The sequence below is a fragment of the Phaethon lepturus genome, unplaced genomic scaffold (assembly GCF_000687285.1).
Source record: "Phaethon lepturus isolate BGI_N335 unplaced genomic scaffold, ASM68728v1 scaffold30412, whole genome shotgun sequence".
Classification (NCBI taxonomy): Eukaryota; Metazoa; Chordata; class Aves; order Phaethontiformes; family Phaethontidae; genus Phaethon; species Phaethon lepturus.
The window spans coordinates 1-26620 of record NW_010521754.1 but is presented as its reverse complement, the minus strand read 5'-3'; the positions used below and the strand labels follow the sequence as shown (position 1 = coordinate 26620).

The window sequence follows — 26620 nt, the reverse complement described above, 5'->3', positions numbered from 1 at the left end:
AGGAATGCCCAGCGCTCTTTTTCCCTCCCAAGAAATGGCATCTAGGAGGACACAGATCAAAAAAGAGGCAGTTGTAGAAACTAAACTGTAGCAGAATTATTTTCAGCACTTCCATTTTATTAAGTGAAGGGGATTTATTTGTTTTAAAGTCACAAAGACCTGCTCATAGTTAAGTTGCGTTAGTGCCAATGAGTGTAGAAGTAGAAGTGCGATGAGAAATCCAATGTGTTTGCCCAGCTCTCTATCCTCACTGCTTTCCCCTCTTGGTCCACTTAGACTAAAAGGTTGCACCCCAAGCCCCTGGCTACCTGGCAGAGCCCAGGTGAGGCTGGGTTATAGCTTAAGTTTTAACTTGTGCTGTGTTCATCACACTTTAAACAGCAGCAGAGAAAAAGGCACAAGAGATGGGCTTGGCTGCCTACTGTAACTCTCTCTCGAGAAGGAGCACGTTACACATCTGCATTGCTGCTGTCACTGCCAGCAGAACACAGCCCAGCAAAAAAAAAAAAAAAGAAATCATCTCACCTCTACATGCAAACAGAGAGGAGAGGAGCTGACTGCACAGTGAATCATTTTTGGGATTCCTCTGTGAGCCTTGGGCTCCTCTGTAACACACAGCTGGGGATTTGGCCTCTTACAACAGCAACTGCCAGATGCTACATCGGTGCTGGAAGCACAGGTCTAACAGAACCCTGACTTTCAGTACTGCTAACGCCTGCCCCTGTGCCCCTGCCCGGCAGGCTGTGGGCCCGCGAGCACCGCGTGTGCCGCAGCCCCAAACGTACGACAGTGCCGACCCAAACTGCCTCAGCCCCCGGGGTTCCACAAGCTGCCTGTGCTGAGCCGGTGGCTCACAGGAAATGCCTCCCTGGAGTCCCTTGGCCACATCTCCCACTGCATATTGCTCGTATGTGGTGACGAGATGGTACAGAGTCCCTGGGAGCCACCCTGGGGACTGAGAGAAATTTTCCAGGAGATCTTCACTGGGGAAGGAGGAGAGATTTTAGTCTGTTTTTTTTAAAAAAGTAGTTACCTACTGCAGGGTCCTGCCAGACTTGTCCTTCTGAAGCACTTTACAGAGCTCATACTTGCATAAAGTTTCAGATTAATGAATCAACGGTTCACAGAAGTAGGACAGCAATACAGCGTGCAGTAAGACTGGTTGGTTCCTTCAGCTCGTCCCAACCCTGCGCATGTTTGTCAGGTCAGAGCGATGGGTCTGAGCACTCATGAGTGCAAAAAGAGCCACTTGCTCTCAGGTCCCATCAGTCTGCAGTACAAGAGCCTGGGAAGTCCCTAGTTCTTCATAACCATCCCATGTATGCAGCTCGGTAAGTGCTCAGTGCACAGAAAGAGGCCATGCCCAGAGGAGAGGGCTCACAGGCTCACCAGCCAGCTCTTCATCCCAGCCAGTCCAGATCATCGTCATCATCATCACCAAAGAGCGGAGCTGGAGGGGGACGCCCCTTCATGCTCTGGAAGTTAAACCAGAGGGAAACTTGTCAGTCTTATTAACTTCCCAGTATTTAGTAACTGCTACACAGCCCTAGCTCTGAAATCTCTGTCAGCTTTAATTAAGGAGATGGTATCAAGAAGCCTCATTACCAAAGTTTTTGTATTTCTCACACAATGGCTTAATATTCCAGGAGAGATGCTTACAGGCTTTTAGGGATAGTAGAGGGGCAAGACAGTAAAACCCTTCAATTCACCTGGCAAGTCTCACTAACTTCACGCCAGCAGGAGTCTGCCATCACTATCTCAGCACAGGCCCTCTAAGCTCAACAAGACACAAACCCAGATGCTCCCGATTTATACAGAGAACGTACAGGAAGCTCTGAGCTCAGCTCGCAGGAGCCAGCCAGTCCCCCACTGCCATGGGAAGGATTTCACAGAGAAGCTGCAGGCTAACGCCTGAATCAGCTTAGCGGGAGCGGAAAGATACAGACACGTACCACTTCCTCCTCATCCTCCTCTTCAGAGGGAACTCGAGGCTTCAGTGATTTATGAGATGGTGTTTCAAAGAAGTTGTCATCCTCAAAGAGGCTAGAAGAAGATAAAGAATTAGCAGTTTGCTTGCAGGTGATGGGATCGAGGTTTTACAAGTTCTATGAACAATGATTGAAAAATGTCACTCGGGCAAATTCAGCTTAGTTTTTTAAGGCACGTACTACCCACCAGTGCAGAACAGTCCCGTAATCGGGCCTGGCAGCCATCCTAGAGGAACTGCACCCTCCCCTGCGTGCTCAGCCGGGAACAACGGCACGACGGCCTGCACCCAGACACGAGCCTGTTCTGCAACTGCCCTCCCAGCCGAGCATGCCCTGGACAGCCGGGACCCTGACAGCGCCTGGCTCGTGCCACCCAGCGCTAGCACTGTGATGGTGCTTCAGCCCTTCCAGGGGTGCTGCCCCGCAGTAGCGGCACAGCTGAACCAGGCTCTGGACATGCTGCCGCACCAGACCGAGCTGATCAGCGGGGAAGTGGGACTGTGGCTACTCCCAGCAGTCACATCTTACCTCGAATCTTTTTGCCTGGGGCTGGAGCCCAGTTCCTGCTGTGCTGGGGCTTCTCTGGCGATAGCTGAGCTCTGCTCTGCTGTGTTGGACACTGAAGCAGGCTCCTTCTCAGAGCTAGCTCCATCTGATGGGTCTGTGCAGTTCTCTCCCTCACCATTTAAGGGAGGGGGCTCTAAACCTCCCACAGGCTCCTCTGCCTTGTGCTCCGCAGCTGGCTTTTCTGGAAGCACGGCCACATCCGCTTCTGGCTTGGCTTCGAGAACAGAAGGTTCTGCAACTTCTGCCTGCAAAGATACTCTGGAGGGACTGTGTTCAGTCTCAGCTTTCCTGATGGGACTGCTCTCCTGGCTTTGCTCAGCTGGGACAAAGTCCTCATCCACCTCTGGAACAGGCTGCCCTGCAAGCACAGACCTCTTATCAGGATCCAGGCAGGATTCAGCTGGGGAGGAGAGATGCTCCCCCTGGACCTTCTCTTCTTCTGACACTGCACTGCTCTGTGTCGCCTGCTCCTCCTCAGGAGTTCTGGGCCTGGCAGACAGAGGAGCAGACTTGCCTTCCTGGTCAGGGACCATGGAGCCTGTGGTTGCTTCCCCAGGATCAGCTGGGAACGCCACACTTTGTGCCAGGCTACGCTGCGTGGGCTCTTGGTGGTCAGTCTTGGCTCCAGGTGATCCCTCCTGTCTTGCTGCTCCTGTTCCAGATTCCTCCTTTTTACTGTCACGATCTGGTTTCTCCTGCTGCCTGTTGAGTAACTGCAGTGTTACAGTCTAAAAAAAAAAAAATGGAGTAGAGAGACCGTAGGTTATACCCTAAATGTAAAGCATCACAGATCCCTGTATCTTCCTACTACTGGGCTGTTTTGCCAACCACAACTCGTAATATAAATCTGTCCTTTTAGCCTAAGACTTGTTCTCTCACATTAATCACCTTTTATCTCTTATCACTGTTGTACCTTAATAGTGTTCATGACAACACTCAGAACTGTCCTGCCACTGTATGTCTCTTCCAGCTCAAATTCACCCCGAAGAGATTGAAATACACTATTCATTATCTTCTTTACCTGGAAAAAGAGCAAGACAGGAAACTAAGATAGGATTCATTAACATGTGAAGCACTGGACTCAACATCAAATATTTCTCCAGGTGGAGGAACAATAAATCTGAACACACTGATGTGGTTTTCAAAGAATCCACTTTTCAAATCAGAAATTCCCATAACGAAGCAGAATACATCATACCATTTTAATTCAGAACCATTATATATGCACCAAACCCATCCCTCCAAAACTGAGGCAGGTTGCACAAACCCAAAGCAGACTACACTTATTTCTTCTTATTCTTTCAATTCATAAAGCTAAACTTCAAATATGAAGTTTTAACCTAAAAATCAAGCAACAAAGTGGGCAGCAGGAAGATGACATCCTTTCTTCCTCTATAAGCCCTGCTACTAGCGACACAGTGCTTCTGTGGAGAAAATACTGTTTTTCCTTCTTCTCTCTGCTCAAAGAGAAATAATTCAAGGCAAATAGAATAGATTTGCTTATTAAGGAGAAATACTGGATAGTCAGGCTCACTTCTTCTGTGAAGTCTGCAGGTGAAGATCCGTCCTGATCCTTCTCCAGGTCTCGGATGCGTTCTTCATAGCGAGCCTTCAGCACCACAACATCAGACTGCAAGGCTGAATACTGCAAAGGGGGAACCGAAAGTTAGAACAGCTCCACAGACACCACCACAATGAATCTGCAATGGATGGGTTATCTCCAATCAGTTTTTTAGTGAGAGGTAAATTGCCAAGTGCAGTTTTAAGCAGGGCTTTGATGGAGTTGCAGAAGACTTGGCACCAAAATAAAGATATCCAACCAAGCCAAAACCTTGGAGACCTACAACCATGTCATTGGCTCTTCAAGTAACACCACGAATGGGCGTAGCATTACTGTGAACCCAGTGAAATGAGGGCTGGGTCTCATCATTGGACTTGTTCTGGTTTTCTGGAAAAAATGTGAAGTTATTCCTTCCCTCTCATATGCTGGAACTCGCATTCTTGTTTTTCTGGACACAGGTAGCCAGAGGCTAGTGATTACTGCACTCCAGTTCATATTCAGCTGCTGTGTTACTGCCTTTACCTTCTCTTTGATAGGCTCTAGTTGCTCCAAACGTTGCTGAAACTCAGACAATTTTTGCTCCTCTGCTTTTTTCGAGTGTTTTAAAGCCACAAGCTGAAAGACAAGAACTAGAGCCCATCAGTTTACAGCCCCTTTCAGTGTCACCCACTTCAAGATTGTTTCTGCTCAAAACCAGTCACTCCAGACAGAACAGTGCAGATGAGCAGAAGAGATTGTAGCTGTTTGCTTCAGTCCAAGACTGACATCATCTTGGTTCTCCCTCACCCAGAGCTGCAGCAGCAAATTCACTAGCCCGCCAACCCAAAGTAACAGATGCAAGTACAGACACATCCTGTGACAAGACCAAATTCTGTAACAGTCAAGAAATTGGAAGTCAAGCCACAACCAGGTGGCAGAGGACTGTTGGTTACAGTTACTGGTTATTTGGCATTACATTTCAGCAATAAAGAACAGATCTTTACCTTCTCTTCCAGCTGGGACACCTGCTGCTGCAGGGAATCTCTCTGCTCACACACCTCCTGGTACTGTCTAACATGCTGCTCCTTGGCAGAGGCCAGTGTACGTTCACATTTGGCTTCCCACTGGGATTCCAGCTCTGCCTGGATGAGTGATAGCTGCCCATGATAGCTCATGTAAGAGAGGTCATTAGGAACACATGCACATAATCTGTATTTGCACAAGTGGCTGAACAACATCTCCTGCCCTCGGCTGGAACACCTACACGCAGTTGGCAGCCCTGCAGCTGCCACCACCTCTGAGTTCAATTCCGGCCACAAGCCCTCAGGCTGGCCTGAAGGTCTGGCTGGGATTTCAGATCTCTAAGCAGTCTTTCACTCATCAGCAGTCCTGTGTTCTTCCCTCTGCTACAAACTCAGTTGGTGCCTCTCCTTTCCTCAGTTTGACTCTGTCTTTAACACAGTCTAAATCTGATACCACATGCCAGTCTGCATCAGTGCTGCACCAAAACTCCACAGCGACGTCAGTGGCCTGTGATTCGAGCCAGAGAATGACTGGCACCTAGCAGCCTTCCTGCCTACTCAAATCATGCACTTCCTTAGAGAGACATCAGTGTAAATCCTGAAGCCAGAAGCAGGGCCAAACACCGGCAAAGATATTTTAGAAAGCCAACAAAAACCAGTGAACCCGGTGTTAAAAGTTAACCCCTAAAAGCAAGTGGATGACATTTTCATTCTTTCACTAGCTGAGCAGTTTTCATGACTATTTCTTAACTGTAGGTTCCTACAAGTCCTCCAGACACTTGCTGAAGGAGCTCCCATGACTATTCACCTGCTCTGCTGCTGCCTGGTCAGTCGAAGTCCGTGCCTTTTTCAGCAACTGTCGAAGCTTGTCCAGTTCCTGCTGATATGATCTGCGTATTTCTTCCATCTCTTCCTCTGCCTGAGCTCTCTCCGAGAGAGATTTCTTCTTCCTCTCTGCAAGATTCTGCAATACAGAACAGGACTTAGAATAGGCCAGAATGCACCAAAAGTAGCTTCTCTTCCTTGTGCACAAAGAGCTTCCTTGAGCAGAGAATCTTATCACGCTAAAATCAGGCTGAGAAGTATTTTATAGATAGAAAGGCTAGCACATTACTCGTTAAGATATTTTAAAAAAATAAAATTCACACAAAGGATCTACCAGCACAGACACCCTTGCCTGCAGGTAAGTCAAGATTGACCTAACCTGTATATTTACAAGCAAGAATGTTGGGTTAAATTTCAGCAAACAGCTGAAACCCTGCATCTTTCTGCAATGCTAGCACTGGACGTACCCTTTCAAGAGTCTCCTTCTCTACTCTTAGGTCCGTTAGCTCTTCTTCCAATGCTGTAATCTTCATGTCCAGCTGTTTGCGGCTCTGCTTCTCAGCTCTGAATCTAGTCTGAGTGTCCTCAGAGGCTTCTTGGAGCTCTGCAAAAATGCACTTTACTGTGGGTTTCAGCACTACATATTTCAGATTAGCATGTTTGGGGGCTGATGAGAAGGAACAGTGTCTTCTCTTGCACAATGAAATCAACAACACAACTTGCACCTGCAGTGGGAACTAGAATTTATCAAGAGCTGCTTCTGTAAAACAGTAATGCTTATACCTCAGTTTTTATCTTAACTTTTCAATCATTAGAAAATCTCTGGCTTCTCTGCAAGATGTTAGTAATGCCAAGAGAACATTAGAATGTAGAATGCCTTCTACAGAAGGCACCTCTGTGAGAGGATGATTTTCTTCATTGATTTGTCCCACTTTCCTTTTACCAGATGCACATAACCTTCAGACATTTCACTGCATCAAAATCCTTCTTTGATAACCTTATGACTGATCCTAAGGAAAGCAGGAATAATACCCCAGAAGGAAAGAAAACGTAAAACTTATAAAAGAAGAAAATGAAGGACATAAAGGAACTCTCATGGAACAAGAACAAGAAAATCTTACCTGCTAACTGTGCTTGCAGCTTGTTGAGCTGTGTCTCATGCCGCTCTGCCTCCTGCAGGGTGGCAGACAGCTGTTTCCGCAGGTCCATTTCCTTCTTCTGGTGGGCAGTCAGTTCCAGCTGCAGCTGGGAAACCTGTGCCGTGGCTGCTGCTAACTCCTCGGCAACTTTGGCCTGTATCACAAAATGGAGCAGGGAACAGGGAGGGAAAAATGATACGCGAGTGTGAGGAGGCACCAGTACTGTTCCCACAGGAAGACCTTATTGGGGAAGCGCTGGGATCCAGCACCTCACAGACATCTCCAAATTGAAGAGGTAACGATAAGTTTTTTGCCACATAAGTTACTGAGAGTCATTTGGCTGTAACCTGTCCAGACTGACTAGAAAGTTGCACAAGGCCACCAACAAACTCATCACCATATTAGTTCAACTCAGTGAGTTTTCCTGAAAAGCTTAAAGACATTTTTAAGACTAGTACCAGTGCCTGGTGGCTCTGCTCAGAGTTTTCAGCCTATGACAACATCTATTCAAGTAAAATCCTGGGCATCTTATTATCTTCAATAAGCTCACAAATCACTGTAAAGCCACACAAAACATAGGCTTGTTCCAGTCAAAAGAGCACTTTCCCTCCAGAGCACAGAGCTCATAGGCACCTTGAGGTGCCTGCACAGGCAAGGCTGTCATTCTGGAGCATAGTTCTCACAGTAATTTGTTGTCCTGTTTAGATTTAGTATTGCTCAAAGTCAGTGACTCATAGAAAACCAGGTACTAATACTGCTTGTTAGACAATGGGTAAACAGTAAGTTAGGAGAGGCTCAAGGCATCAAGACAAAGACACAAAGTCACATTCCCAATCTTGCTGCATGACACACAAAGTTCAGAGGGTGCTCTGCAAAGACAGAGCTACACCCCTCAGAAAATCTCACTTGCTTCAGGGAATACCTAAACAGCACCTATATCTATGCCTACATTCAGATTCCCAACTTTCACGTTCTTGTAAAGGCTAAGTTCTCCCAAACCGGAGTTTCTCTCTGCGTTATCCACATAAGAGAACTAAAGCCTTCCTCTTCAGACTACAACCACCACCTTCTGGCAGAGAAGAGCTGCAAGCAAAAATTGTTCCAACTACAGTGAGGATGAATATGCGCTGACCTCCAGGGCTGGGATACTACACCATTAATTTTAAAGAGGAGGCAGCATTTCAACAGAGACTGCCTAAAAACAGATCTGCTTTCCTTTCATGTTTCCATAAATGTCTCACTGCAGTTCAAGATACCAACTCCTAGCATGCTAAAAATAAAACCCCATGGCATATCTACAGGTTATTTTAATACTTGCCTTTGATAAAGACAAACAAAAGGAAAAAGGCAATTCTATGCCAGGAACTGTTACTAGACTCAAGTTTCTGCAGTGAATGCTTCACGTCTATACTAGCTCAGCTCCAGCCTCCCAGCTTTCAGGTACAAAGAATCTCATGGGATCCATATCTGCTCTGACAATTATACAATTGTGTCCTGTTTCTCCCATGGGGCAGGTGAAACGAGCAGCAATGTGACAAAGTTCTTTGAAAGGGCTCCCCAAGGAAGAGGGGGCCAATGGCTACACTGCCAGTTATAAGGCCCTTTTCCAAGTTGAAGATCCGTGCTAATTCGAGAGCTGAGGCTATTCTTTTAATGCCAATCAGCTTCTAGCTAGTTCAAGAGGAAGCTGGGCTGGCACTATCTAGGGCACAATTATCTATCACCTACACAGTCAGCAGACACACTGCCTCACCTGGTCCCCGCCCCGATCCGCTGGCAGCATGAGCTAGGAAGAGAAAGCAGTGACAGGAAACAGGAAGAGTTAAGAACACAACTTGAAAGGCAGAGGCATTAATCGTCATCAGAAAAGCACAACGCTTCATTGCAAGGAGCCTAAGGCATGCCAGAGAAGCCTTTAAATTATTCCGAGATCTGTAAAAGCTTACACAGAAAAAGGTAGTGAAGCCTGTCTTAAAAAGAAGGAAGCTAAAGGTATTCTTACAGGTACATTACACACCACAGATGTAGGAGCGGTCCTACACTTTGACTACCATTTCACTGCATTGGAGAGTGTGGGGTATTGCTTATCCTTACGGAACGGAAGCCTTCATCTAAAGCTGTGATGTGCTCTGCCAGGGTCAAAGATCTACAACCCAAAAGCAGCACGCTACTAGCACCTCTTCTCAGTCACCCTGGGTACAAGATGCCTGGCCTGTATCACAAAATAAACAGTGAGTCCAATTTTTAAGGAATAGATAAAACAGCTTAAAATTCTCTTCCCTGATTCTGCCTGTCCATAGCTATCAGCAATTGCAGTCATAGAGCAAGCTAGGCTAGATAAAAAGAAGAGAAAGGAATACCACCAGCCTTCATATTTACAGTCACTACTCTCACAAAACTAGGGGAAATCTTCTCCAGCGCAAGTCATGGCTTTTCTGGTCTTAACTTGAAGTCTATTCATGTCAGTGTTATGACCCAGGCAGTGACTGCTGATTCAAGTGGAGTCCTATTGAAGATGAGGCTCAAAAGATATCTTACACTTCCAAAAGATGCTTCCTCCCAAGCTACTTATGGCACAAGCTGGATGCTGTGCTCACTGACATGAAAGGATTTTAATTATTTCAATCTGACTTATTCCTGATTAAAATCTCACACATTCCCTACATATTATGGGTATGCGACCTGGGCTCTCAGTGGAAAAATACAGTCCTCTCTTACTGTCTCTTCACACCAGCATACAACTATCAGCCATACATTGCTCTGTTCTTTAGCATACTTGCTAGCATACTTTGGGAAGCTGCAGTTTCCATCATTTTTAAGTGCACCAAGTTACAGTTCTCATGCAGAGCAAGCATTTATCATCTCGCATCACATTTGGAGAGATGCACAATTCAGCAGGGAAGCACGGTGCAAGATTGAACTTGGTGTAATTTAAGAATCCAGTGCTTGAGAAAGCACAGAAGACACCATGCAATTACAGACCTCAAAGCTAGCCTACCTGGGCTAGGCTGTCATGAGTGAACATTACAGGACATGCAACCATGCATAAGTGCATTTAACTTGTTTGAAAGCTATTTCTCAATAGCCTCTTTCAGAAAGCACAATACATTATTGGTAGAAACAACCAGCTTTTGAATAGTATTTAAAACAAAAAGTATAAAGAAAGTGCAATGAAGAAAGTCTAGTAGGAAATATTTTTTCTTATAGCTACAGTCACTCTATGTCAGTTAAATAGAAGGAATAAAACTTTTCTGAAACTGTCAGTGCACCTAAATAAACCAAATACACTTTCAACCCAAGAAAGCCCTGCGATACACACAATTCCTCAACATGTTGGCTATACATTTACAAAGTTAACAATAAATCAGACATGTTCCTGTAAGAATATTCAAGCTATGACAGCATAAAGATCTATCTTTATATCCTCTGTGCTGCTGTTGTCATGAAAATATTCCTTTTTTTTTTCCCCCCTCAAAACAGCTTTTAAAACATAAGTTCAGAACTGCAGTTGTCTTTCAAGAGAACTGACTTAAGCCTTGACTAAGAAGGCTTCAGCAACAACAAGCCCCTTTCCTGGCTGTAGCCAGAAGTCTATGGCTCTGCTCATTGTCACCATTACCTTCTCCTGTTCCGCATGCAACACTCTTGCCTGTGTGTTTTCATTTGTTGTTTGCAGTGAATGGTTCCTCTGCTCCATCAGCAAGTTACTTTGTTCGACGTATCTGTGAACAGGGGAAGACTGCATGAGCATTTATGCAAATACATGACTTGGATCAAAAGGCTCAGATAGAAAAGGAGATATTTCAAAGCAGTTTTCTTCATGAGAAGCCCCCGACAATTTTGCATGATGTCCAGCACTAAGAGGAGCCTGATCTCAAAAGGGTGGAATGAGTATGCCTGGCACAGCAGAGATTTTATCAGTTTGGGTAAGTGCTTTACCTCTCTGCAAACAGTCTAATGCTCCTATCACACAGTCAAGAGTTTTGATAACCTGATATCCACTGGCCTTTGCCATTTCCTTAAACAAGTCATTCCCCTTCTTGAACTGAATGGAACACACGCCCAACAGGGGAACTAGGGACACCACATCCCCTGCAATTTCTTCCACCTTACTAAAAAGCTAGCAAAAGTAAAATAACTCCCAGAAGCAGAGCAAGCATGCTCAAAGAAGAGAGCATGAGGGCTTTTTTCCCCCCTTTACACAGTCACATTCACTGTAAACCACAGTTTTGGAGATATGCCCTGCAGAGAGAGAGAGGGGAAAACCCCCACACTTCTAACGCGTTAACATTTTTTTTTAAAACATCAGAACATGCCTCTCTCCTAAGGAACACCTCTCTTAGTTACGTCTAACCAGGTGTAAGCTAGAAAGTCTTTGCAGATGCAGAGAGGCTGTACCCTCCCACTCCTTACCTCTGATTCCGCTCAATCAACTCACTGATCTTCTCATTCTGCTCCTCAATCCGGCTACTCTTCTCAAATATCTCTTGCTTCAGTCTCTCATTTTCCTAAAGCACAGTACAGCATGAATATTCATGTTACTCGGACTTCCTTGCAGCAGTACCTAAGCCTTTGTTTTGTACAGATGCAGTACAGTGGTGAGACTTAACACCTTCTGTGGTAACATCACAGGAAGGCACCATGCTACATTTACCAGGAATCCTGGCACAAGACTGGTTGCCAAACCACATTCTAGAGAATATTGTGTCTGGTTGATTTTTTTCACCCACAAAACCCAAGTTTGTAAGGATGCTGCCTAGAAAAACTAAAGTGTAAGACTAAGTAGTGAAAAACAGAAGTAGGTGGTTCTTGCAACACTGTACTTCAGCTGTGGAACTCCATTCTGCAGGGTGTTGTGGGTTAAGTCCATAATGGTTTAAGAGGCAGCTGAATTTCTCTCACATGAACTTTCCGCCAAGGCCTATTAAATACCAATATATCAACTCTGCCTCAGAAAGTACCCAAACCACAAACTGTTGAGAAGAGCTTTTTTGGGGGGAGAAGGGTGGAAATCATTGTGGGTCACATGCTCTTACCTAGACAGCTGGTTTTGGCCAGACAAAAATAGAACATATAGATGGATGGACGGACATTTGAGCCAAGCCAGTATAGCTATCCTCTTTAGGAATAATAGAGTGGGCTCTAGTTCCTTACGGAAGTAGCCAAATAAGGCTGGCCATGCTCACCTGGATTATGCGTTGGATATTGCTCATGATCATGGAGGCTTCCATAGTAACAGAGGAGATACCAGGCAGTAGTGAGCTGTTACCAGTGTTTTGTTTCTTCAGCTCCTCCACCTGTAAGGATAAGCCATTCTTAAGCCAGATGAAATGAATGTATGGATGTAGGTAAGAGTCAGATATCTGCAAAGATCCATTTCACTATCCCATCTGATCAGCTGTAGGGAATACACTACTTTATCAACTGCGACACCTCCTGAAGGGCAGTGAATCTCTCCCAGCACAACGCATCGTATGATATTTAAGACAGTAAAAGACAGCACCTTTCCTGCAAGCCTAGTCTTAGCTTTTTCATAGTAGCTGGATTGCTACCACTTCAAGGTCTGATAATATTGGAATTTTCATTAAGTTAGTACATCACTTAAAAACTTAATGCATTAAGTTGGCATTAATGAGCCAACTCCTCAGACTATGTTTGGAGAGCAACTAGCAGTAACGTCGTTAACAAGCCTGTCTATGCCATACATTACCTTGGCAGCCAGATGATCCATTTTATCTACTACTTTGCTAACAGCCATTCGGAGTTCAGTGTTATGCTGCCGAGCTTCTGTCATCAAAAAAGAAGTAACATCCCCAGGTGCTTGAATGGAAAGAAGAGAGACCTATAGTCATAACAGGAAAATGCCTGCATACAGACGTATCAAAAGCAATGCTCAGCAGTTTGAAGCCTGCCAGATAAGACAGCGACTCTCCTCCCAGAAATAAAAGGGACATGGTATCTGGAAAAACTAATAACGTAGGTATTTTCCAAACAACATGAACAGGCAGGTTTATGACTATAGGAAATTCTTGAGCCACATGACAGCACTTAGGTCAACAAGAGGGAAGCCCCCAGACACACTAGAACAGTACACAAAGGCATACAAACAATAGGAACAAAGGTTGGCTTCTGCAACTTTGAACTGAAAAAAACCCACGCTCCAAGAAGGGTACAGCTATACTCAAGTCTTCACCAACAGGGATTACCTAAACGGTTCTTTAAATGCCTTTGGCCCAAAAAAAAAGGTGCAACCCAGGAAGGACTATCCTCTCACTTAGTAAAGGCCTCTACATGTACACTTAAATTCTTTCCCTGGCTGGTAGGACAGTTGTTTATTATTACAGTTATATTTATAACTGGAAGCACCAGCTATAAAATACCTTCAGTAATACACAGCTTTGGGAATACACCTAAAAATTCCATCCCCCACAAAGTTGCTTAACGTAAGAAAAAGGTGGCTATTTATCGGGAAATATTTGCCCCTATTTGGTATTAAAAAATAAGAATTTGTGAAACAGCATGGCATTACAAACAGGATGAATATGTATGTGTATGCTACCGTTGCTACCTAAATGATCATTATAAACAGTTTACTGCAGGTGTTGCAGCCTTCTGAAAAGCACATACTTTTTTTAAACATACCTTGGTAAGGTGCAGGATACATCTGTCCTACAGGCTGGAGTTGAGAAGCAGATGCAGCAGTTTGGGGATAAGCAAATGCCATTCCTGGATACGCCTTGCAGAAGAAGTTCAAGAGATTAGAGTATGTTTTGATATTTCTGCCCCTCCTCATACTTCAGTGGTTTTCATGTTTAAGCCCCAGAGCAAGGATGGTATTTGGAAAGAAAAAAGGCAGAAGTAGGGAGCTGGAAGTCAAATTACACAACAGTCATAGTAAAGGGAAAATATCAGTCACTGTTCTTTCAAGGCTTAGACATGTGTTCAAGGTACCAGAGCTTAATAAGTTACCGTCTTCACTAAGTTTAAGCAAAAGCATGTTACCCCATGTGGGTGAGAGGCAAAGATCAGCATGTGAACAGCTCACTCTGAAGTTATGCTAACTTGAACACAAGGCTATTCCTAGGAAGGCCTCAAGAAGTGTAACACAACTCGATTGCAACTTTACTGCTCAGTGTTCATCAGAAGGAGCTAAGCAGACTAAAGAATGCATTAAATGCTACAAGTACCTCACGCCAATGTACTCTCTCAGGCAAGACAAAAAGAAAAGTTACTATATAACTTGGACCAAGTTTCTACAAGAATTCAGGACACCAGGGTCAAGCTCTCAACACAATACATCCAAATCACTGTCAGACTAAAACTTCATTTTAGTGACTAGTTTCTATTTCAACAGAAAAGTCTATCTTTTTTATCTTGTTACTTGCCACACCTTCCTCATTTTCAACACAAGGAAAATGCAAAGCCAAAGCAATGCAATGCCACACCAGTTTTGGGTTTGGGGGTTTTTTTGTTTGTTTGTTTTTTTACATAGTAGTTTTCTTCATTATCAAGTATTTTCCTCCTCTGCCTGGACCCTTTAAAAAAAATAAACAGTGCATCTCTGCGACATAGGCCACTGATTTCCAAAAGCTCCAGAAAATAGATTAGGTGAAAATGACTACAGAAAGCGGACCAAGTAAAAAGCTTGAGTTTAGACTTCATAGAATTGTTTGTACGATAGCTTTGTACTAAGTTTTCACCATCTGATGTGGAAAATACATTGTGTGTTAAGCCCCCAAAGTTTCCTTGCTAGCAAGCAGATTGCATCACTTTACAGCAGCACTGCCACAAGCCTTTTAAAAGGATTATTCATTTGCTGGATGAAAAACCATGACCCGTAAATATGTTATGTGTGCAATCGAGCTCTCACAGAAAAACAGACCATGACCAAGAAAAATTGCAACTGAAGTGCTTTTGTTTTCACCTGCTCTACAGGTTACTTGGAAGTTTTTATTTTAGCCACTACAAAAGCAGATATTAAACAAGGTCTGGTTAACTTTTAGTTCAACTTTAAGAAGCTATCAGCAGGCAGAAAATTAGCCCTTTTTGGTTAAATTCTAAGGGGCATTTGATGGAAACCTGAGAATGCCAAAGAAGAGTCACAAGAAGCAGCTTGGGATTCTCATCCTTCCATGCTGCTATAGAGTCCTTGCTCACAGCAATGGAGAAGACAGTGAAAGGACAGAAGTGCCAATATTCTCCTTGATTTTATTTTGGTACCTGAAAGCCCTGTGCTCCTCCAGGCAGAGCTGAATGGGGCTGGATCGTTGCAGGTATTAAAGCAGCAGAAGATACTGGGGGTGTAGAACCAGATGCTTGAGGTACTGAAAGGGAAGAAAGAAATTCAGCATGCCATGAATTAAGCTAGAAATAATTTAACTCAGCCAGTGTGAAATGGCCAAAAGAGTCGCTAAATAGACAAAAATTTAACACAAGCCTATCTGTAGCCTTGTGAAAATTAAATCCAGTCAAACAAGTAATAAAAGGTCAAGAAGAGTCATCTTTCACAGAAATTTCACTTGTAGCTACATTTAGACAATCTCCTTTCATTCAAACAAAGGTGGCTCTGAAGTTTACTGACACAAGATGTTACTCAGACTGACTCTAAAGACTGCTCAGCTGACCAGCAGCTGACAATACTATTCCATCATGGGAACAGAGGTCAAGCTCGCTCCAGAGCTGCCAACCTTCTGATGCCCTTCACTATCTCCATCACTTTCAAGCAAAAAAGATTCTGTTCACTAGGAAAGGATTTGTAACAGTTCCATTTACAAATCCTATGTCCTAGAAATTTCAGTGCCACCCCAGCACGCACAATGGCAGAGCAGCTCGTGCACCGTGGCTGCTCTTGCTCCAGCAGTAATGTCTGCACAAAATCACAATGAAAACATACTCCAAGGACTTGCAGTCTTGTGCTTTATGAATTAGTCTACCTATCGAGCTTTGGATCAGCAAGCATTATTAGAATTATCTATCAGTTCCTATTTCAGTTCCTGAAACGAATCCTCTATTTGTACAGCCCTTGTAACTCGAAGCCTGCAAAGAAGTGAAATTTTTCCGTATCAATCCCAGGTTCACCAGCACATTACCTTGTGTTGCCACTGTGGGCAGTACTGCATGAGATGGCTGCGATGGTCTCACAGATGAAGCCGCTGGTTGCGCTGTCCCTCTCAGTGTATTTGGATCCTAAAAACATTTCTGCATATTACAACAAATGCTAAAGAACAAGCGAACAGTTTGAACCCAAGATCACTTAAGACTAGGTGTTATCCAATTAACCCAACTGAACTATCTAGTGGAACCCTTTTACCACAGAAACAGAGTATGCTTTCCCTGTACAACGGGAGAGCTATTGCTACGGATTCCACTTTAAGGAATTACACTATAAAAAAAGCATCAAAAAAAAGTTACGCTTAGGTGATTGGTGCTGTACCTCTATTTCCGAGTCACTGGAGTCAAGTTGACTACCTGCTGTCCCGGCAAGGAAAGGTAGCATGGGCTGTCCCATTTTAGCCATCCGAGAAATTAGCTTTGCCTTTGCTACATCTGGATTCTAAAAGAAATGTTTGCAGTTACTCTTCCTTTGTGCCTCAGCCCAGGCTTTTCAGACATTACAGAGACATCTGTCAGAATTAGACTCTTCTAAATCACTGACTTAATAATTCTGGTTCTTTCAATTTTTCAAGGATAGTGTGAAAAACTAATTTTCAAGCACACAGGATAACACTGTGGATTTGTTAATCTGGCTTGATTTATAGACTTTCCTTCTGGGATGACATTGCTGTCATTACCTAGAAAAATCTATCCCTGCACAAAACACAGCAACAAGAAGAAAATGTGTTAAGGAAGCCGCTTAGCAGCTTCCTCTATCCTGAGGCACACACAAAATGTCGTCTTCTCATGTAGCTATATAAACTTACACTGAATGTCCCAATTACTCATTGTTATCCCTTTTAAATGTGTCCATTTATCTGAAGAAGCAACTTAGCCTTGTGAATATCCACATGGTCAAAGTGACTTTGCATTTAAGAGCACAAACGGGGACTGAGGTTCCTTATGTTCTGCTAATTCCTTCAAAAACAGGGCCCTAATCTGCTGTCTGCAAGATGAACGTTTGAGAGGGTCTTGCTTGCATGATATTCACTTTGTCTTCAGCAATACTGAATGCAAGGGTGAAACCAAGCAAGCTTCCCTCAGGGCTTCAAGTTAGTTAGGACAAACCAACGCTTACCGCTAGCTGTTCACTGATGGAGTTTGACTTGGCCCGAACAGCTGGCTCCCTGAAAAGCCAAACAGGTGTATGTTGGTATTGGAGATTAACCAAGATGAAATTCAGGATCCAATATTCTGCATTTCTAAATACTGTCAAATACACGTCCCCCTAGACAAAATGTTTTCTTACATCGTGTGCATTTCTTTTAGCTTACTTTTGGAAGATTCTTTGCAATATTATCTGTAGATTCCACAACATTATTATGGACAAGTTCCATGGCTGTGGAACAGCTGATTTACTGAAATGATGATTTGTAATGACCACATTCTGGTACAAACAATTTTAACCAAGTCCAATAACAAACTACTGTGGCAACAAGAAGAGCACTTAAACTCGAACTCCCTAAAAATATAACTGACACAATTAATTTAAGAAACCAATGACAATAAAATTTGCAATTAAACAACTCAGCCATTACCCAAGACCAACTTAAGACTATACTGCCACCTGAGATGAGAAAGCTGTTGCAGCAGTACCTTAAGCACAGCTTAATCATACCAGATCTCAGTAATGCTATAAAGGAATATCTTTAATCTGTGCCCATTTCAATTTCTTTAAATCTGAAAGTTAGCATTCAAGCAGAAAATTTCCTGCAAGTCTTGTTAGCAAGCATTCCTCTGCTACGCTGGCAGTACTAAGTTGGCACACAGAGGACCCACGTTTGCCAAATGATGTGTTAATGCAGCATTGTGCCACGTGTTTTAAGAGCATTGCCATCTTTTAATACAGCAAGTTATTTTAACGATGCTGTTCCTTACCCAGGCTTTGGGGGTATCGTAGATGGAGGCAATAAACCAGTGTCTGCAGAGAAGCCATCTGAATTGGGTACTGGAGAAGGTGCAGGAGAATCCCTTGAACTAACACTCTGCCCATCCGAACCAGAGCATTCCTTTACCAACTTCACCTTAAAAAGCACGTAACAGAAAAGATGTTTTTCTGGGTTCCCAGAAAAGTTTTAAGCAACTTGTTTACTACTCCTTTGTCAAGCTCATGCACTTCAAGTAAAAGCATACAACTCATTCAGAACCGGAGAAGCTGAGTCTTTACATCCTGTCATTCCTCACTGAGTATTTTGTTTTCCCAAGTGACTCACAAATAAGACAATGAAAAGATCCCAAGACAGTTGGAACAGACATGCCTTAGTAAGCCTAGAGGGATTATTTGGGTTTAGGGTTTTGGTTTGGTTTTTTCTGTTTGTTTGTTTAAAGATATGTATCTTCCTGAGGTATTTGGTTTATAACAGTTTCTGAGCTGTAGTTCTCAAGCCAACAGCAGGTTTTCACCTTGCAGACAGACACTGCCACCCAACAGCTGCAAAGCAGACGTAGAATAAACGCTTGGCAGGAAACACTCACCCGCCTAACTTCCACCTCAAAAACTAAAGTGCAGTCTGGAGGGACACGGCCAGCCACTCCCTGAGCCCCATAGGCCCATGCTGGAGGAATAATGAGATACCTTCGCCCTCCTTTCTTCATCCCCATCATTCCTTCTTCCCAGCCCTTTGGTTTTCAGAGACACAACAGAAGAGAAAGCAAACAGTTTGATCAGTGACATTACATTTTCTTTTAATTACTCCGATTAAAACAGCTTCAGGCACCAGTTACAGAAGATTCCAAAACACAGATGGAGAGATTCTTGTAAAATCCTATATTTTTTTTCAGTCTGCAGCACTAAACCTTTGTCTAACAAAGAATCATAATGGCCTGTTACAAATTGCAACATTAACTTAAGAATAAAGATGCAGCTCCCAACATGTTCATAATGAAGTCAAACAGAAACAGCAATCCCTAGCATGAAGGCTGGAGGCTTGCAAGGTCTCCCTATGGTTCCAGAAACCTGCTTCAAGTTTTAAGTGTTGTTACTTAAAAGCAGCTATCACAGATCACATTGATATCCTGGAGAAAAGAACTGCATGAAGTGCTGCGTGCACAAATTCTGCAGTTGCAGGTGGCTTGCAGCGCACAGTCGCGATCTCTCTCAATATTCTGGGAAAGAACAGGGCTCCATGTCATTGAGAGATGACTTCCGAACTGCTACCGTTAGCTTTACAAAGCACCCACAGAAAGCAGTTGCAGTGAAGGAGATTTAGAAGTCAGAGCAATGCAAACTGTCAAATGGATGCCAGCATTTACCAGGATGACTACTACACCCAGGCAACGTTAATAAGATACATGTTAAAACAAATAAAGTAGAAAAATAGTGCATCTTCAATAAAGGACAACTTGTAACAGGTCATTACTGAGGTAATGGAAGTGACTTGAAGAAAAGCATCTCTGATTCACAACCCGATTTTATGGAATAACGTAAGGGAGTATCACACCACCTGGACTGAAAAATTATCACACAGTCAAAACCCTCACAATTTGACCTGGAAGGTAAAACCACTCTAGGCAGTAGTACTATCTTTTACTAGAGCACCCTAAAACTTGTCAGTTGTCTTCACCCTCCCACACCCTTCTCCCAGGTGCTGTATCAGAGCTATCTGATGCTGTGTCTGAGGCAGAGTGGGAAGGAATCTGAAGCTCGTCCCAATTGAAATCCTTTAGAAATAGGGTTCCCTGAGAACAAGGTAATGGATTAAGTGACTTCCAGAAAAAAAGACAAAAAACCCCTGAAAAACCCAGCCCTTAAAAACAGGAAGCTTCCTTTTTACTAAAGAGGACAACTTCTTTCTAACACTGCCATTGAAAAGGAGACTGGGCTATACTGTGCAAATTCAGAAGAAAATAAAATTTGAGTTACTGTTAGAGTGACAAAACATGAAACAGAAATAGTACATATGAATCCTCAACAAGAACTTCAGTAATTCAATTAAAGATGACTTCAATTATTATAATGAAAGTGCCAGAAGTTATACCTTGATGACCTTTCCAGATCCCAGCTTTAGCCGCAACAGCTTGTCTTTGTTAACATTTGAGTCAAACACCTAGAGAGTTGAAAAACAAAACCACAATACATGGATTTCCCAACTGTTTCAAGATTCTGAACACTACTTTACATATTCCATAAACTCCTACAATCTCTTATGTGCTCTTTCCCATTCTTCTACTTCCAAAATTAATTCTCAACAGATGTAAGACAGAGCAAGGCTACAGCTTCTAGTCCATTGCACAGTACAATGTCTTTAAGTGAGCGATAGCTGAAAACTCAGACTTTAAAACTGCTTTGAGCTTGATGGTCAGGACAGGATTGGGCCAAGTAAAACACTACACAACAGGCTTATATTAAGTAGCAGACAACTGCCTAGAAGTCTTGTACCTTAAACTAAGACATATGCAGCTGAACAACTCTTTCAGAAGACTAGAAGTAAGCTCTGCTATGTACCATTGGTACATGAGAGAAGCATGCCAGGCAGACCAAGAAAAACAAAAAATCCCCTAAAGATGAAAATCAGAAAGGCCTTTTTTATAGCAAAAAGATTGAACTGTGGATGGATGCAAATGCAAAACCCTTTGCCATGAATTTTGCTACTCTAGTAAAAACAGCGGAAGTGTTTTAAAGGTAATGCTTTGAAACATCAAAGCATTTCTTTTGCTTATCAGCAATAAAATATCTTTAACACCAGCACCAATACTATGCTAGATGTAGCAGGTTCCTTCCAGGGACTGTCACACCCACCTACTATTAGGAGGTAGCAGAAATGTCTTTACCTGTCCAAGTCCGTTGTTCTGGAACAGCCAACCCGTATAGGCAACCTCCAGAGAGTCTCCTCCTTCTACTCCCTGCCCCTCTCCAAGGAGGAGATCCTGGTAGAGGACTGAATCGAGCACTGGGGAGCTGTTGCACTTGGCTATGCATACCTGCAGAAGGAAAGCCTGTCAATGCCTCCGGCCATTAAAAGAGAGTGGCAAGTTCCACTACAACTCATTACAGATCTGATGCCTTTCTTACTGTACTGATCAAGCCCACGTTATAGAAGCACTTATAAGGCATTCCATGTTTCCTTGTGCTGAATTTTGCTGAGTAAATACCCTCTGCTCTACAGAGCCATTGGTCTTACAGTACTTGAGCATCTTGATCAAAAAATCCCATCAGAAGTTAACTGGCTCCTTGTCTCAGGGACGCCTGTATCTAACGAACAAAACTCAGCCAGGCTCATCACAGATCTGCCTCAGTCAGAGTCATGCAGATACTCAAAGCTGAACTTCAATGAAAAAGTACAACTGACTTAGAACCTTTCAGCAATAAGGTGCTCTCAAAGATACATCTTGATTGCCTGTTCTAACAAGCCAACAAGTCATACCTCACACAAAGTAGTTACCTGTCTACTGAAATCCATTGCTGCCTTTTCTGACTCAAACATGATGGACCAGTTTTGTCTCTGATCATCATAGAACGTACTGTAATTGTTGGGTTGAACCTGTGGGAAAGGAAACCAGTCCTATATCATGCATTAAAAGATGCATTCAACTAAAATAAAAAAAAATCCACAACCAAAAGAAGCTTAAAATAAGAGCTAGTGAAATTAAGCAAAGGAAGAATCCTGCTGTATTACTACCCAAGTTCAGAATGCACAAGTTACCATTTATTTACGTGCTCATTATCATGGAAGAATTATTGTAACTCAAATACTTGATCAAATATTAAGTTTTTCATAGATGCTGCAGCTTTCATAAGGTGAAAGCTTTCACAAGCTACTGTGAAGCTAGGTTCTATAATATATACTGAGATTTTTAAGTGTAAGTAATCTACTTTTCCTAAGTATTGATAATGATTCTCAAAATCCAAATAATTGGAGGAGTCACTCCTTCCTCACTTCTAAAAATCCACGTCACCAGAAGCTGACTACATAACAAATTAATCTTTCAAAATGAGTTTATAAAACTCAAGAGCAAGCTAGCACCCTGCTCAGAAATTTGGACTGAAATTCTGCTATTTCAGAGTAAAATTTCTATGTAGCAAACCAAGAAATTTTATGTCACCTGATGACAAGCTAAGAACAGCAAATCAACACCCCAATTTTCTGTAAAACTAGCAGAAAACAGAACTTCCTGAGAGATCCTGTTTTAGGACTTGCAATCAGCAGGAAAATGTGGAGTGTCAAATTTCTGAAAGAAAGCATTTCCTTGCTATCGTTTCCTTCTGCTCAGTTGTATTCTTTCAACCACTTAACTACAAATTATTAGCAAGAGGAATTTTGTTCTGTTTCTAGCCATTGTAGGGCTGCAAAACTCAAAACATCTCCCCTGTGATCTAGGGGTAATAACATCCCTCCTATAGTGTAAGAACTTGCGTTATGAAATCTGATGATGAAGTACTCTGCAGAAGGCAGGTCTAAGTCTCTTGTGCAATACATGTTGTTCTGGAACAACCGAACAGCGCTCCCAGTCCCTGTGACACCTCTTGCTATGTCAGTCAGGTGTTTGATCTCCAAGGCTGTAAACTAAGACTTAAGAAAGCATTTTGGCATCAGTTCCTGTTTGTTGTAAACAACACAGATCACTGAACGCTTTCCTAATCCAGAGTCTTACCGTGAGTATGAAGCCTGGATGGATCCTTGCAGTTGCGATCTGTTGCTGCTGGCTGATGTAAAGGAGGATCCTGTACTGGATTCCACAAGGAATTGGGCAAGGGAAAAACAAAAAGCAGAAACTCAAAACGTCTTCAATTCTGATGTGCTTTGTCAAATTCTGAGCCTAAGGCTACAGTATTTATTTGTCAAATACAACCTGCAGCAGCAGTTTTCACAGCAAAAATAATTAACACAGTTTTGTAACACCTATTAAAAACCCTTGAAAATATGCAAGCTTTATTAAACTACAAGAATCAAGCAATTGAAACTAACTATTTTGCAATAAGCATTGGATATTAGGAAACATTTCTTTACTGAAAGAGTGGTCAAGCACTGGAACAGGCTGTCCAGGGAAGTGGTGGAGTCACCATCACTGCAGGTGTTCAGAAAACATGTAGACTTGTCACTTCAGGACATGGTTTAGTGGGCATGGTGGTGTTGGGTTGATGGTTGGACTTAAGGATTTTTCCAACCTTAATGATTCAGTGATTCTGTGAAGATGCTTTAACTAATTCCACATTTTTCACCGTTACTGTGGGAAAAGATGGTGTGCTAACCCTTCAACACAGGAAACTCACAACACATGGCATACAGGCATAAACCAACAGATTGAGTAATAATAAGTTGTAGGGCACTTTCAAAAGTAGTAAACAATGCAGATAAACCATATTAACATATTGGAGCCAGATATCTGGCTCTAATAGACCTGACCTACTAAGGAAAAGTGCTTTCCTTTATGCACCTGCACTCAACACAGGTAAGTGGTGAGCTGGGAGCAATATGCTAACTGCTCCCCGCTGTGCAGGTTGCCATATCACAAAGGCAGCCTGCGAAAGGCTGTGTGAGCTTCCTTCTGCAAGCCCTGTCCTTCCCAGCTCCCCCACGAATGCCACACTTCAACGCTTCTCCGATCAGTGACTCAGGAATTAGTTTACCAAACTACTATTTCTTTTGTTCTTGCCAAAGCAGAAGCAACCTAGTGAGACAACATGAATTAGGAATTGGGGTGTACAAAACACCACAAGTATCAACATCAAGGACAGATCAGAGTATTCATAGTATCTTTTAAACACACCAACTTACTGGGCACCTCAGTGTTGTGTTCTTAGAAGGGTACTTGGGAAGGAGAGATATTTTTGATACTAAAATAACAAAACTGAAAGAAAGCACCTCTGTACTACTGGACAAAATTTTGCTTTGTATTAATTTCCACATGCACAGATTTGTGATCCAGTTGTCAAAGACATTCTGAATAAATATAAAAATCACTTCCAGAAACATTAGAAAAGGTGCAGTGCCTGAAACACTGCAAAATATTTCAGGGCACAAGTTGTAAAAGATCTTACAAACTCATGGATTGCAGAAAAGAAAGATGTCACCAAGGGAAATGGCTAAGCCACAAGAAAACCCAGGAGGGCAGGAAGGTGTAAGCAGCAGTGGGACTAAGACCTCCAACATCAAAAGCAAAGACATTCTGCTGAGCTCAGAGAAACACTACCTCATACCAGCGTACTCTCAGCATGAAAATGTTAATGGAGTGAAGTGTTTCTCACCTCTTTAGTAGCATGGTTCCCCACTACAGCTGCTCCATACTTGCCTTGCTTCAAGTACTGCCCATTTGTACTGGAAGACAAGCGAGATATTCAGCTGCAGAACAGTCTCTGCTTCAGATTTCTCTCTATTATTGCTGAGTTGTTCCTTAGAGTATAGGTCCCTTTCCTCATGCCTAAAATGTTAGGCAGCCTTTCTTAGCTTGAAGACATTACAATTTGCTTGCTTGCCCACAGATTATGGGAGCATACATTATGGAGTTTGAGTTGAAAACTGCCCTTTTGACAAATCCAGGGAAAATGAGTTCTTACATGATGGCAGTGTCAAATGGACAGAGAATTTTACTGCTGTGACTATGCTCATGCCTCAGTTCTCCATGAGGGAATGTATGAGACATAAGCATCTGACAGAGCTGCCTGGAAACGGTGCAAATGTCAGGCCAGCACCCCGGGATGCAGTTCCTTGTAATGGCCAAATCCAGAATTGCTATTTATTTCAGACAACTGCGTAACCCTGAACTGCAGAAACTTTTTTTGAGCAGAAACTTGCATCGACTTGTAGCCTTTCTACCATGCAGACACATGTCTATAAGCAATGATCTCTTCCCACTCATCCAAAAATATCTTCACTTTATGATTAGGTCTTAACCTCCCAGAGACACGGACTCTAACAGGTCATGCAGGAAACCACTGCTGCACTTACTATCGATAAGCATGAACCGCAGTGGCCATGAACACTGATGGTGCTCCTGAAGCTGCTGGGGCCGCAGTAGCCTTCTGGCCTGCCTGACCTGCTGAAGAATAAAAGGCAGGAAATCCTGTCAGTGATACAGAACTGCCACCTTCGCTGGCCAGCAACAATGCCACGACACATTCCTTCCCCCAAGGAAAAATAACTCCAGAAGAGAATGAAAAGCAAAGAGTGATGTTCCAAAGTCACCAAAGGCCACTAGAGTAACCAGGTATAGGGAAGGTACAAGAGGATAATGTCACTCAAGAAAACTGAGCGAGTTATTTGCACTGCTGTTCTTCACAAAGGCCCTCATTCTCCCAGCAAGACACATGCTGCTAAGCTTTTCCCCCATGTTCAAGCCCAATTACTTACCAGCTGCCATCTGACCCTTCTTAGGCTGCTTTGGTGCAGTGTACTGGAAGAATTCATTTCCATGGCTTGAGACTGTTTGATCCAGACCAAAGAGAGAGGCCAATCTGGCACTAGAAAGAGAAACAAATGAATTCACCTTATTTAACATGGGCTTTATAGATAAGGAACACCACTAATTATAACCTATACAAAATAGAAAGTGTTTACCATCGCTTTAGAGATAAACAAAGGGATGCATGTGAAGCAGCTCTACATTAATTAGCTGTTTGATCAATATTGAATTCAAACATGTTGAATAAGCAGAACTTCTAGATGAAGAGGCTGCGGTAAGTAGTACAACTCTGAGTTTCAATTCCTCAAAAGCTACTGTAAGGAACAAACAAGGACTGAAGCTACATCAAAAAAGAAGTTACTTTAAAGCAATGACTAGGACTAGCCTCATATGAAATAGTTGCTGAAAAAAACCTATATGACAACAGAGAAGCCACCATTCAGCGCTGGAATTTTTCATCTTGAAATATCCAGGCAACTATTCTTCCATTAAGTTTTATAATGGCAGATGCTTTCCTGTCAAAGAGCTGAAGGTTTAATGCTGCAGGCAAGTAAGTTATTCCTACAAGGTACGTTGTTTGCAGTTTTACTGCTTTAAGGCCACTTAACTCACATACTCCTGGCATCAGGAGACGTGAATAATTCAGACTACGAAGCAGAATCCACAAGGGACAACACCACTGTCAGTGGGCCTGCAGCATTTTACAAGAGATGCTTCAAAAACAGCCATTTACTAGAAAGAGAGAGGATTAGTTTACAAGACTTGTTAAACAGAAGCTCCTCGAAGAGGGTGTGGAGTGAGCCCAGCTAAAGGGACAAGTGCCGAGGAATCTTCAAGTGGCAACAAGTTACACAGTGCCAGAAAAACTGCATGTGCTACACACTGAAGTGACACCAACAGGAGCTGAAGAGGGCTGAACACGCTTGGAGTAGCCACCCCTGCTTAAAAATCCCCCAATCCGGCCCCTTCAGCTCCCCCCGCGCTGATACCGTCACTTAAGTGAAAGCGCCCGAGTTCCCCCGCCCGCCCTCCGCGGCGGGCAGCGAG

The 26620-nt window shown here is 43.1% G+C and overlaps 1 protein-coding gene across 1 annotated transcript; it reads right to left on the bottom strand.

The window, feature by feature from the left end:
- Positions 1–1400: 1400 nt before the first annotated feature.
- Positions 1401–25631, bottom strand: FKBP15 (FK506 binding protein 15, 133kDa; the record flags this gene model as incomplete). The annotated part of the gene is made up of 28 exons (XM_010281621.1): positions 1401–1475; positions 1953–2043; positions 2517–3283; positions 3469–3576; positions 4090–4200; positions 4639–4731; positions 5100–5252; positions 5926–6081; positions 6410–6546; positions 7064–7235; positions 10701–10803; positions 11495–11589; positions 12268–12378; positions 12792–12901; positions 13724–13817; positions 15302–15405; positions 16171–16267; positions 16515–16634; positions 17313–17361; positions 18113–18258; positions 18710–18853; positions 20212–20280; positions 21005–21154; positions 21616–21714; positions 22826–22900; positions 24420–24489; positions 25120–25210; positions 25522–25631. Coding segments are annotated over 28 exons (3700 nt in total), but the record flags the coding sequence as incomplete, so codon positions are not given.
- Positions 25632–26620: the final 989 nt, after the last annotated feature.